The following is a 12750-nucleotide window of genomic DNA, read 5'->3' on the forward strand; positions in this document are numbered from 1 at the left end:
TTTGGTGATATTTCAGTTCTATTTCACCAAGGGGCATATTGCTTTTGACTTGTTTATTTGTAAAATGTGTCTTTTAAAACGGTGTTGTTCATCTCCATGGCTCCAGCAGCAGGTAGAAAGTGTCTGTGGCATCTTGACAACAAGTAGAGGTGCGTCAAAGGGTCAAAATAGTAGCAGCCAAAGATTCTAGAGCGTAGCGATTCTTCGTGGCAAAGATTATTTGGTAACAGGACCAGTGGAGGTGTAAAATGAAGAATCTTTGGTGCATGTGAGTAACGAGATAAACACAGTTACAATGCGCCATACTCTGTCTTTAATCTCATTGCCTTATTGATGACAGCCCTTATCTATTTTTTTTCAATTAAACCCTGACTTGAATTTTATTTGATACATTTTTCTCTATATGGTTTTCACTGCATATTAAATTAGTTTATTAGTATTTATTAGTATTAGTTTTGACCTTCGATTTGGTCACAACGTCTCATCTGTCACAAACGTTTTGCCAATGGAGCAAAAACAACAGATATGCTATATATTTCTTTGGAGAGAAAAATAAAGACAAAAAAGTAAGTAAATATTGTACATACCCACAACAGAAACTGTAACATCCAAAGTCCCCGTGTTGAACTTGCAGCGATATGTTGTTTCATTATTGTTTGGCGTGACACACATTTCTAATATGACTGCGTCAATTTGTTTTTGTGTCTTCTCTATCACACTAGTACACTGGTTGCCACTGACTTTACACCAAGAAGCACTGAAAAGATAATCGTAATGCCGTGAACTATGTATATCTCTGTATTCAAAAATATACCTATTAGGTCTAAAACAACTGAGTTGAAGTAGAGTGTAAATATTTACCTTAACTCTATTGTGTCTTAAATTAGCTATGTCTATTTTAACAGGTGTTGGGCTATAACGTTTTAAATAAACATTGGATTTTACAATGCTCCCGGATGTCTTGGCCACACACCTGAATTCTTCAATTTTGGAGCAAGGCGCATGATCAAGAGTCAACACTAAGGCAGACTTGAATCTATCATCTACACTCGTCACGTTGTCAGGACACTCTAAATTGTCACATAGCCAATATTTTGAAAAACTTTCCAACTCCTGGGAATACTGGCATATGATCTCAAAGCGTTCTCCTGTCTTATCCTTATCTCGAACAGGTATGATCTGCAAATTATTGCTTTTTTCTTTAACCTGGAGGTTTACTACATAGACCTTTGTCTGATTTGGAAAAATCAGTGTCAATCTATAGGATCCTGCATCGCCGTGTGTTACGTTGCGTTTCTCCAGAAAGAAAGAGCTGTCAGTGGCCAGGATTTGGAAATCCCCACTGGGTCCATTTTCAGGACCCATGACGGTGTTTGGCTGACAAACATCTGCGTTGTCCAAGCGGCACCATTGTTTCTCCAAGGCGGCCATCATGTCCTGTTGAGTGCTGCTTGATAGAACTACAGACTGTCCCACAGTCGCAATCACGACAGTTGAGTATTGTTCTGACAAAATCAACAACAAAAAACAATTAGTGGGCTCAGAGCACAGTTTGACTGATGCAATCCAATTAGGAACTTTGACTTTGGTGTCACTAATATGTGCAAACAGAGTTCACCGGACAGAGAGACCGAGTTGCACATTGGTCAGGTTATTGAGCTTCAATGAAAAGTCCAGTGCTTTATTTATGATCTGTAGAAACTTGATGATGTATGGGAAAGGCTGAACTAGGTTGTTTTTAATTTCTCATAGAAACAATAGAAGTATATTTTATAATATAATTATGTACTGGAAAGCTTAATCAAATGAGAGGATATCATAATACATTTTTTGTTGCATTTGATTGTATTGTTTACAATTTATTAGAGTTTATTGAATCAAAGCATTTTTGTGAATGGGTTTTGCATGAGATCGCGAAAACAAAAACAAAACAATTCGTATGATAGCCTACGAATTACAGCAACTACTGGTCAGTCACGTGCCAGGATTTGGGACCCCTAGGCGCCTCACAGTTACTGCAGGAAGGGGGGCCACCAAAATATTGTTTAAAAAAAAAAACTAAATGTCTTAACATAAATCCAACATATTACTATCAAATGTAAATCAGCCTATTTTCTTGAAAAAAACATTATGATAGCTTGCTGGCTCATAGATAAGATAGTCAATCACGTAGCCATCTACACATGCAGGTAAAGCTATAGTGCTTAGTTTCTGTCTCCCCCATGACGAATTAACAACAACAAAACCGCTGGCGTGTCCACATGATACAAGCCTTCTCTGATCATTCTTCACTTGAGTTTCTGCTCGCAAAAAAAACTAGTTTCTGAACAAAGCCATACTGAGAAATTCAGAGAGTTGTGTGGAGCGGATAGTCTAATTAGCTTTGCAGCAACTCCTCTGCTGTGGCTTAAACGTAACCAAATTTATTTCCAAAACTTAAGCACTAAAACTTTAATCCTGAGGATTGATATGTTTAACACTAACACATGATTCATAAAATCATGTTAACAAATATTTTAATATCTTAGTATTCTATGCATTAAAAAGGTATGTGTAAAGGCTTAAGGCCAACTTCCACATTAAACCACAGCCCAGTTAATTATGCAACTTCCTGTTATACAGTATATGTAGTAGGGGCTTCCTAATCTGTCTCTTTCAGCTATGGGGTCCTTGGTTTAAAAAACATTAAAGACTCTAATCAATATAGTTGCAGACGTGAAAGTGTGAATCTGTATTCTTCATGTCTGGTATGGTTTGAATATGTGTATGAAGAATTTAATTACATTTTGAATTTGGCCCAAACCTTTTCTGTAGTGCTCAATAAACTTAGTCTTACGTACAAAATCAAATCTGTGCTAACAGTGCATAAATAGATTTCTAACAAATTGACTTACCTTCCAACACATTTACTCTGTACTTTTGCCCAATTCTTTGGTTGTCGCTGCATGTATACAGTCCTGAGTTACTGTGCTTGAGTCCAGACAAGTTGAAATATGTCTCAAACTTGTCAGAAAAAGTTGTCGAAAAAGAGACCGGCTCTGTCCAGTGCGTACAGTGCTGGCAATCCTCAGGGAATGAAGGGCAGTAACACTTTCTTAGGACCTCGTAATTGTAACATACAAACATAAGGGAAGCACTCTTCCTCACATTGATGGTTATCTCTGCTCCCAGAGTACCTGGAATGACAAAACAGATATTACTGTTGTAGATGGAAACAGTATGAAGGTAAATATGGTGCAAAAGTGAGAGAGCGCGGATGCGATGTGAGCACTTGTAAAATATGACTTGAGAGCGCGGATGTGATGTGAGCACTTGTGAAATATGACTTGAGAGCGCAGGTGCAAAAGTGAGAGCGCGTAGATGCGATGTGAGCACTTGTAAAATATAACTTGAGAGCTTGTAAAGAAATCTGTAGTCGTAGATGCGATGTAAGCACTTGTAGAATATGATTTGAGAGCTTGTGAAAAAAATCTGAACTCGTGTTTGTTTTTTTTGTTTTTTTTCACTTGAGTCACTTTTCCAGTACAACCCATAGACCGTATGGTACAACCACAACTCAGTGATTAGAACCTCTCAAATCTGTCTCTCTTGCATCACACAGTGCCGAGTCTGCGCTCTCGAGTTTTGCAATACTTCTTGCGATACATTTGGTGCAAAACTAATTAGTACCTGTGGACTTGGTCTGTGGAGCTCTAAGCCGACAGGACGTTAGCTATTGTTGAGTTTTAAAAAGTTAATATGTCTGAAGGAGCTAGGCTAGAAAATTATGCATCCCTCTGTCCCCATTTTTCCCCCTCTTTTTTCTCTGTCTGTAAAAAAACCACAGGTCAGGTCTAGCATTTAACATATGGAAGGGAACTTGCTGCACAGCAAAAGGTGGCCTGCTGTCTACCACCCCCTGGGGTGTTAGTCTAGGCAATACAATGTTGATTGGACTATGCTGATGTTAGAATTTCACATTTACACAACAGAACCTTTTGCTCTGTAACCAAAACGACCCCCAAAGGTGCAGAGTTTGAAGGCCGCTCATTTGTCATTGGACAGCAAATACGTACCGCATGTTGTCATGACAACAGCGGACCAATGAGAATGGATTTAAAAGCAGCAGGTAAAAAGGAACCGCCCCAAGGTGCAGGACATAAATGAGAGTGTTTTAGGAATTTTCATGACTGGTTTCACGTGACTCCATCAGGGGGAAGCGTGGATCCAGTCCGCTGTCAGCTGCAGTGTTATTATGTTTGTTTGTGTCTTGTTGTCTTTGTCTCATCATCTTCATCACTGCTGTTGCATTAAACCTTTTCTTAATTCTCAAATTTGACCCTCAGCCTCCTTTTCCTCAGAGATCTGAACGAACGCGTAGTTAGTTATGAATTTATAACACTAGCTAGCTTTGGCTAACTAGCAGCCAGCCCGCTTCTAAATACTGTTTATACCTTTTAATCATCTCAACACTTAAAACAGTCCAACTGAAACACTGGCGGTGAGCTCCAGGTCCTGCAGCCGAAGACGGACCGCAGACAGTGGGGCTCGGCCAGCGTGGAAACATCGCTAAAGCTCCGCTGCCGACCTGGACTTGATCTGATCTACAGCGGGACACGGAGATCTCCAGGCCCGGTAGCAGCGGAACAGCCCCACTGGAGCCCACCGCCAGTGTTGGGGGAATATCAATAAGCTAGCTTTAGCAAACTAACCAACAAGCACACTTACAAATAAATACAATTTAATTTAAAAGTCAGGTTGTATAGACACTGACGGCGATCCCTCCGCGGCTGCAGGACCTGGAGCTCACCAGCAGTGTTTCAGTTTGACTGTTTAAAGTGTTAGTATAACTAAAATTCATTTAACTTGATATTCCACCAACACTGGCAGTGGGCTCCATGGGGATGTTCCGCTGCTACCGGCTCTGGAGCTCTCCGTGTCCCGCTGTAAATCAGATCACGTCGAGGTTGGCAGCGGAGCTTTCTAGTGATGTTTCCACGCTGGCCGAGCCCCACTGACGGAGGCCCGTCTGCAGGACCTGGAGCTCACCGCCAGTATTTCAGTTGGACTGTTAAAAAGTGTTGAGATATTTAAAAGGTATTGTATTTAGAAGCGGGCTGGCTGCTAGTTAGCTAACGCTAGCTCTAATGCTACATAAATAAGCCGGACAGAGTTGTCCCTCATCTGGCGATAGAAACCCTGCTGTCCCCGGCCGTCCTGTTGGCTCAGAGCTCCACAGACTAAGTCCACAGGTACAAATTAGTTTTGCACCAAATGTATCGCAAGAAGTGTTGCAAAACTCGAGAGCGTAGACTCGCCGCTGTGTGATGCGAGAGAACACACTGCAGCGACAGATTCAAGAGGTTGTAATCACTGAGTTGTAGTTGTACTGGAAAAGTGACTCAAGTAAAAAAAAAGTACAGATTTTTTCACAAGCTCTCAAATCATATTCTACAAGTGCTCACATCGCATCTACAACTACAGATTTTTTTACAAGCTCTCAAGTCATATTTTACAAGTGCTCACATCGCATCTGCGCTCTCAAGTCATATTTTACAAGTGCTCACATCGCATCTGCGCTCTCTCACTTTTGCACCATATTTACCTTCAGAAAACCGGATGCCCTAGCACTAGGACTCAGACAAGAGGCAGAGTTTAACCTGGGGTGGGGAGCTTTCTTGGGCATTTCTCCCTGCACTGAGGGTGTTTGCGCAGGTGTAGATTGTTTGCTCTGATCCGAATCAATTGATGAGTTGGTAACATTGGAGCAATTTCCGGTTGATTTGGTTTTGTTTCAAATGGAGAAAAATCCAACCGATCGAAATTATTACAAATCCTTACAAATCACGCAAGAACGTTCACTCTACATATGGGTCAGATGTGTTTGGGACAGGAGCAAGAAAGTAAATACAGGAAGAAGGTCTTATGTTCTAGACATAGAACACATTGTTTACATATTACAAAATTGTCTCGTTACTTTAGTTTTGTACCAAAGGTGGTCTATCAGGTGTGATTGTGAGTGCATGTCGAAGAATAACACGGACATGCGCTTCACACCATGAGCGGCATGACACACTGAGCTATCCGGAGGAGAACTGTAAGTCTTATAACTTATGTTGTCAGTTCTTTTAAGCCTGTTGTTGTATTGGTATTGTATTAGCTAGTGATTTTGTTGTGTTCTTCACCTGTTACCTAGGTTACACCTGGCTGTTGTTTAGATATAATGGCGATTGTTAAATGCCCTTGCTTACATTTGTATTTTAGGTGCATTATTTACATGCTACAGTTACGCTGCATTAAGATAATGTAAGCAATGGTGGGTTTATTGTTATTGTTTGATAGCAAGTATGTAATTCCTGTGCAATGTGTGTGGCAGCCTTTACAATGTTATTTATTTCTTTGCAGAACCAAACACAAACTCAGCCATAGCAGAGCTACCCATGCTCATGTTTGTACTGTTGCTTGATTGTAATAAAGCATCAACAGAGAGAAGTTGTCTCCGTCCGTGTTTTAACGGACACACCAGGGGCCAAGTTGGAAACCGGAATCAGAATCATTGAACCATTGACATGGGAGTGACTGCGAGCTTGATTACAGGACACTTTACGCTCAAACTCACGCTCTCACCACAAATGAACCACTCCTGAGTTCTTTTGCAAGTGTACGCTGGTTTGGTTCACTTTTGTTGCACATACGAGTGCACATGCTGCATTCAGAAGCTGCCCAAAAGAACCGCACCAAGTGGGGAAACCAAGTCTAGTGAGATTCAACCAAACTAAATGAGGCAGGTGTGAAGGCCCGCTAAGATACTCCTGAGAAAGCAGCTGAGGCCTGCCTTTGTTTGATGTTTGATGTCTAAGGCCCTTTTCTTGATTTAAAATGTATCTTAAAGCAACATTTTTGTGAACACTGAACTGTTTAGTCCGCAAGTATTTATTTCCCACCTTATTAAAGATTTGTTAAATGATAAAAACTGTTCTTTGTTAGATTGGAGTAATTGCTCAGGAACATCTGCCAAGAAATAAGGTAGCTCATGCCTAATGTAGATGTTCTTAAGTGGGTCAATAAGATCTTTTATTTACATATTTTTTATAAATGTAAATTTCAGTCACCTGCAAGTGAAAATGGACTGTTCTAGCTTTTTGGGGAATTTTCTTCTGTATAGTCTTTTAACTTGCAATTGTGTTTCTCTAGTTTGAAACAAAGACACTGCTAAATGAGCCAACCACTGATTCCCCCAGTTTTAGCCTTTAAGTAACCTTCTGTAGGGGCCATGTTGTATTGGCTTTTCATTTCTGCTGGGGTTTCTGCTGTGTTAGAGCTGGCAGAGGAGCCATCCTGCATGCATGTTTTCTTTGTGTAGATATCTCTTAGTTATTTTGTCTTACATTGCCACTTTACTTTAGTTTTTGACGGACAGCTCAGGTATCGTTTCTATCAAATTCAAATGCTCTCTCTCTGTCTCTCTCTCTCTCTCTCTCTGAGTGCACTACCGTGTATCTGATGTGCAGAGCATGACGTCTGAGCAAAGTTTCCATTCTATATCAGATGCAGGAAGATGACAGGATTACAGACTCTGTTTACAGATCACAACAGATTATTACATCTTTAAAATGCAAAAGATTCTCTCTCTCTCTCTCTCTCTCTCTCTCTCTCTCTCTCTCTCTCTCTCTCTCGACTCATGGTCCCAGATATGGGTCTTTATGATAGTACTTGCCATGGTGAAGTCCTCAGTGGGTTTAAAGGTTTAAAGTTTTTCTTGTTGCTGGTGTTTTTGGCACTGTTGTTTCCAATTGCTTTCTTTTATTTTCAGTTCACAAACCAATGCAGTTTTTTCATGGGGTTTGAGATACCGGGGTATTGCCTTAACACAAATACAGTGGGGTTTTTACGGTGCATGTAAACATACTGTTTGATCACTGAGTCAGTGCGTGCATACATGCAGTTTATTACCTGATTATTTTATACCTAGAAATAGAAGAAAGCAGTTGGAACAGCGCCAAAAACAACAGCAACAATACAAGCTTTAACCCCACTTCTCACAAGGCGAGTAGGCTACAATGAAGAAGACCGGTACGCGCTGCAACAACGGGACGGTTGTGGTTAGGAAAAGAACAACGGGGAAAGAACCCGCCACAAGCGGGATGCGATCCTCAGTATTCAGGGTGAAAGTGCTATGTTGTTTGACCCATCCACCCCCCCGACCAACTTCCATAAGTGGATTTTTGGCTTTTAAAAACTACCTGCTACCATAATGATGCTGTTAACACGAAATATGTTTCCCATTGAAATACATGATTTTAAAACCACCATGGAAAAAACGAGAAAATCTTGTTCCAATTAATCAACAGATTAAATTACGTCACCATTTCACGAACTGCCGTGCAACTTGGGTGCATGTTTTAATGTTAAAATGTGGCACAGTGAATCCTTAAGGTGAACCTAATCCATGGATGAGTTTATGGCTACCTTAGCTGTAGGCCATTAAGCCTATCATCGTTGTTGTGTTCATTAAAGGGATTTATCTTTCCTTTAAAAATTATAAAATTAAGGCAGAAGGCTCTGGCACCCATGGAGTAATATGTTGGATTGATGAAAATTTATATTGCCAGACATATCCTTTTTTACTTTTTTTTTTACCATAGAAAAATAGTTTGAAGGCCGCCCTGCAGTAACTCTGAGAACCCCCTAAGTGTCTCGGACCCCCAGCTGAAGATCTCTGCAAATAAATCAAATAATCTGTAAAAGGTTACGATGTGTGCAAAAATAACTTGTTACAATAACAGAAAATATGGCATTACTAATAATTAGTAAACATTAGTCATTATTATTTCATTGTTCCTTTTACCAGTAAAAGAACTATTCCACTAAGGCCCTGTAAATTATTTTTAAATATAGATTTTCATATGTTTTTTAAGCTACAGTTACAGTGAGTCGGCTCGGTTGGCGAGTTAGTCATATTTTCAAATCTTCACTTATCTTTTAGCACTGCCTTATTGTACAGGCAATTGGAATCTGTGTTTAGCTTATATTTATATATATATATATATATATATAAATATAAATATATATATTTTGTTTTTAAGATTATATTTTTTGGTTCTTTTCCCCCCTTTATTTTAGAGTGACAGTGGTTAGACAAGAAGGTGGGAGAGAGATGGGGGATGACACGCAGCAAAGGGCTGCAGGTCAAACCCGGGCCGCAGTCTAAATGGGGCTCACGCGCTTACTGGGTGAGTAGAGGCCGCCCCACTGTGTTTAACCTTTTTAACGTCTCAATTTTGCGCATCCAACTCTTTTTATTACAGAAACTGTAGGGCCCGGCCGTAATGCTCCCATGAGTCTGTGACGGGCCCCCGCCGGGCCCTCGTAATGAAAACCTCAACAACAACAAAAAAGACCAATAAAAAAATTTGGCCGCCAACTTTTCTGAGTTTTAAATAATTTGACCACCATCAACTCACCATGCATTAGTGATGGTAATTCTAAAGTCGTCTTTTCGTTTGAAAGAAAAGTAAAAAGAAAAATCCAATTCACTTACCCTCTGTAAGCAACAGAAATATGCAGAGTTTCACGACACAGCTGTTCATTTTCGTGTCTTGCAGATCCAGTCTCGTAATGATCAATGCTGGGATTCAAATATTTGTTTGAGTGCATGAAGTGAAGTATTTGTGAATCTTGTACTTCTAAGGTCAGTAAGTGTCAACTGCATCAGTGCTTTATGCAGCCGCTGAGCAATGACAGGAAACCCTGTAACACTTGTAGCCTCAGTGGAAAGTTGTATCTTACGATACGGGTTGAAAGAGCGATCGGAGATTAAAAGTCTGATGGCATCGAGTCAAAAGTGAATGCTTCGTGCAGCTGCTAAGCCACATTACATCAACAGGAAACCCACACAGTCAAATGTGTTGCCTAAGTGGAAAGTAGTGGTTACCACTCAGGATGCAAGCGGATATGGAGGTTAAAATACACAGAGATCCAATTTTATGAGGTCTAAAATGACTCATCACTCCTGAGACTGTCCTCCTCATAATAGCATCAGATCAGAAAATACTTGTGTTTTGTTCTGGAGGGCATGAACCAACTAAATATGTGTCCCGAGGACATTTGTTTTGAAGAATATTTAATTCAGAAAACACGTTGTTGAATGTTTAAAATATTGTTTAAAATCTGCATCTTCAATTTGCGTCCACTAAAATGCTGTTTTTGCCACTGACATGCTCAGATTATTATTCAGTGCATGACTAAAATTTAGAAAGGATCCTTACAGAGAAAGACCTTTCTTAAAGCCCATGTTGCAGGTTTAATTTGGCAATGAATTTGTGCAATTTTCTTGTTGGTAGTTAATATTTGAACTGTTATCAATTGTATTTGATAGTGTAGGATATCGCAAAACTGAATATAATACGAAAAGTAGGCACAATTTTACAGTATTTCCCCCACAATGCATTTGCATGACGTCACGTTGGGGAGATAACAGAGCAGCCTTCGTTGTATTTACCACTGGTCTGGCCTGATGTGGCTTCTGGTCTTTTAATATTAACAGTCTATGGTCTCGACCGAGTCCATGTGACTTTATTATATGTAATAATATTGGAGGGAAAGTGAAACACAGCTTAGACGGGGATTTTGTTGATTTTGAGCTAACCACGACAGCGTTGTCGCCCACAATCAACCTGCAGTGTTTGAAATGGACACAAGCATATCGTTTCTTTCCCCGGAGATCCTGGACATTATTTTCATTCATCACGTTACGTTAAATAAAGAGTAGCCCGAGTGTGCGCGGCCTGGAGAGACGCGTCCTACCACGAGTCGGTGTGGAAGCCGAGCTCCATCTGGGGGGAATAAAGTTCCGATCCTCAGTTTAAGAGTCTGAGCTCCGTGATTCATCCAAAGCCTGGACTGGTGTGGACGTTTCAACCTCACAGACAACGGACTCGGACAAGCTTTAAAAAAACATTTGAAGGATTCAACGGTGTACAAATACGTGTCCCGTCGAGTATACTGTGAACATGTTTTATGGAGTTCTCAGCTAATCGTAATCCGTGAAATATTGATTTTGCTCCAACCTGCTCCTTCCTTAAAAACTTCCATATGGATTTATTTTAAAGTGATTTTTTTCTCAAATAAAAAAAACATATGTTAAATTTCACTCTGTTCATTGTTGTTTAACCAAACTTTAATGTTTTGGGGGGGACCATGATCCGGTCTGAAATGTCACAAACGGATTTAGGCATCGTCAGATCAGCTGATCACAGGGCGACCGGAGGCTCCCTCCCTTACACCATCCGCTCTCCACCGCAGCTTTGCCGCCACACACACGCACTGGCCAAACAGTGACACGTTTTCACCGGAGGAAGATGTAAACGCTAAGAAAAACCACTCGGGGATGCCTTCTATTCCTAAATCTAGATAAGTGTACCAGTACTTATCTGAACTAACGACATGATCCCTGTCACTAGATCGAAAGAAAACGTTGACGTTCACTCGGTGCTATTCACTGACCGTAAAAAGTAAAGTCATTTCATGTTTTGCTGTGTTGCTAAATAAAGGAGGTAAATGATAAGACTTCCCCACAATCTTGACAATTCCTCATTTGCCCTCCCACATCTGGCAGGTTGGTAATTATTCGGCTGCTGGCCTTTCTTCCTCTTCCTCCTACCAGTCACTCACCGTGGTTTTAGTGCCAGGCTGAGACTTAACTCCTTCCTGTGAAGTCATCGCTGAATTGACACCATAAACCCGTGAATACCAAAAATGACCCATAACTAACTTTTAAAACTATATGGAGACATTTTTAAAAATGATATACATATCTTGAGTGTTTTTTGTACCCAATAATCAACAGTGGTGGTTAACTTGCAACATGGGCTTTAAAGTTGGTTGAACCAGAAACAGCTCTGAAATCGCCATCGCCCAACCCACCAGAATCCATGTAAATAATCACTACTTTTACTTTAAGCGTGTACAGAGCCAGCATATCTCCACATGTAAATGGGAGAATTAAGAGTTTATTTCAGCCACACCAGAGTGGTAAATTTTGGAACAGTGGAAAGATGAACCAAGATGGCTTTTGATAATTTAATTTAGTTTTCTGATGACTTTGGATATGATGTGTTTTACAGTGATATGCTACTGTTAGGTTACTGTTTGGCAATTTTGGCGCTGTTTATGTTAAGCAAACAGGATCTTACTCTTCATTTAAAAGGGATCCTTTCATAATGTTGTCAGACATAGAATAATAATCTGAGTCCGTCAGCAGAACAACAGAACTTGAAACTTTACTGATCTTCCATTACTATAGTTAAGGTTTGGTTAAAGATAGGTTTATGCCATAATCAAAATTACATATGTTTCCTTTTACATGCAGTGCTATTCATCAGTAGATATGTTTTGGTATGAATCGGCCACTGATACCAGCCATAGTAACATCTGCCTTCTCTCCAATATGATGGAACTAGACGGCACTCGGCTTGTGGTGCAAAAATTAAAATAACTATATTTGAAAAAACTCATATAAGTCATGACCCGTTTACTTAAGACATTTCACAGACCTGGTGGCAAGCAGTTTCACGTGGAACTATTTTCTTCCTACCATAGTTCATACAAAAAACTACTCCCAGCAAGGTCTTTGGATTAACTCTTTAAATTCCAAAGGATGTAGTGTCACTTTGCTGTTCTGCTATACTATTTTTTTGTTTTTATTGATAGGTTGAAAACTTGAATTTGTTACTGCATCATAAGATAGTATCGTTAAAAAAGCCTGTTTAG

General features: G+C 40.0%; 1 protein-coding gene across 1 annotated transcript; it reads right to left on the reverse strand.

The window, feature by feature from the left end:
- Positions 1 to 376: 376 nt before the first annotated feature.
- Positions 377 to 9759, reverse strand: LOC117943179. The gene is made up of 3 exons (XM_034869161.1): positions 9521 to 9759; positions 2895 to 3176; positions 377 to 1505 (listed from the first exon to the last, which is right to left on the reverse strand). Exons 1-3 carry the CDS (start codon positions 9567 to 9569, stop codon positions 529 to 531), a joined length of 1308 nt encoding a protein of 435 aa, XP_034725052.1. The 5' UTR covers positions 9570 to 9759; the 3' UTR covers positions 377 to 528.
- Positions 9760 to 12750: the final 2991 nt, after the last annotated feature.

This window comes from Etheostoma cragini, chromosome 4 (genome assembly GCF_013103735.1).
Source record: "Etheostoma cragini isolate CJK2018 chromosome 4, CSU_Ecrag_1.0, whole genome shotgun sequence".
NCBI classification, from domain to species: Eukaryota; Metazoa; Chordata; class Actinopteri; order Perciformes; family Percidae; genus Etheostoma; species Etheostoma cragini.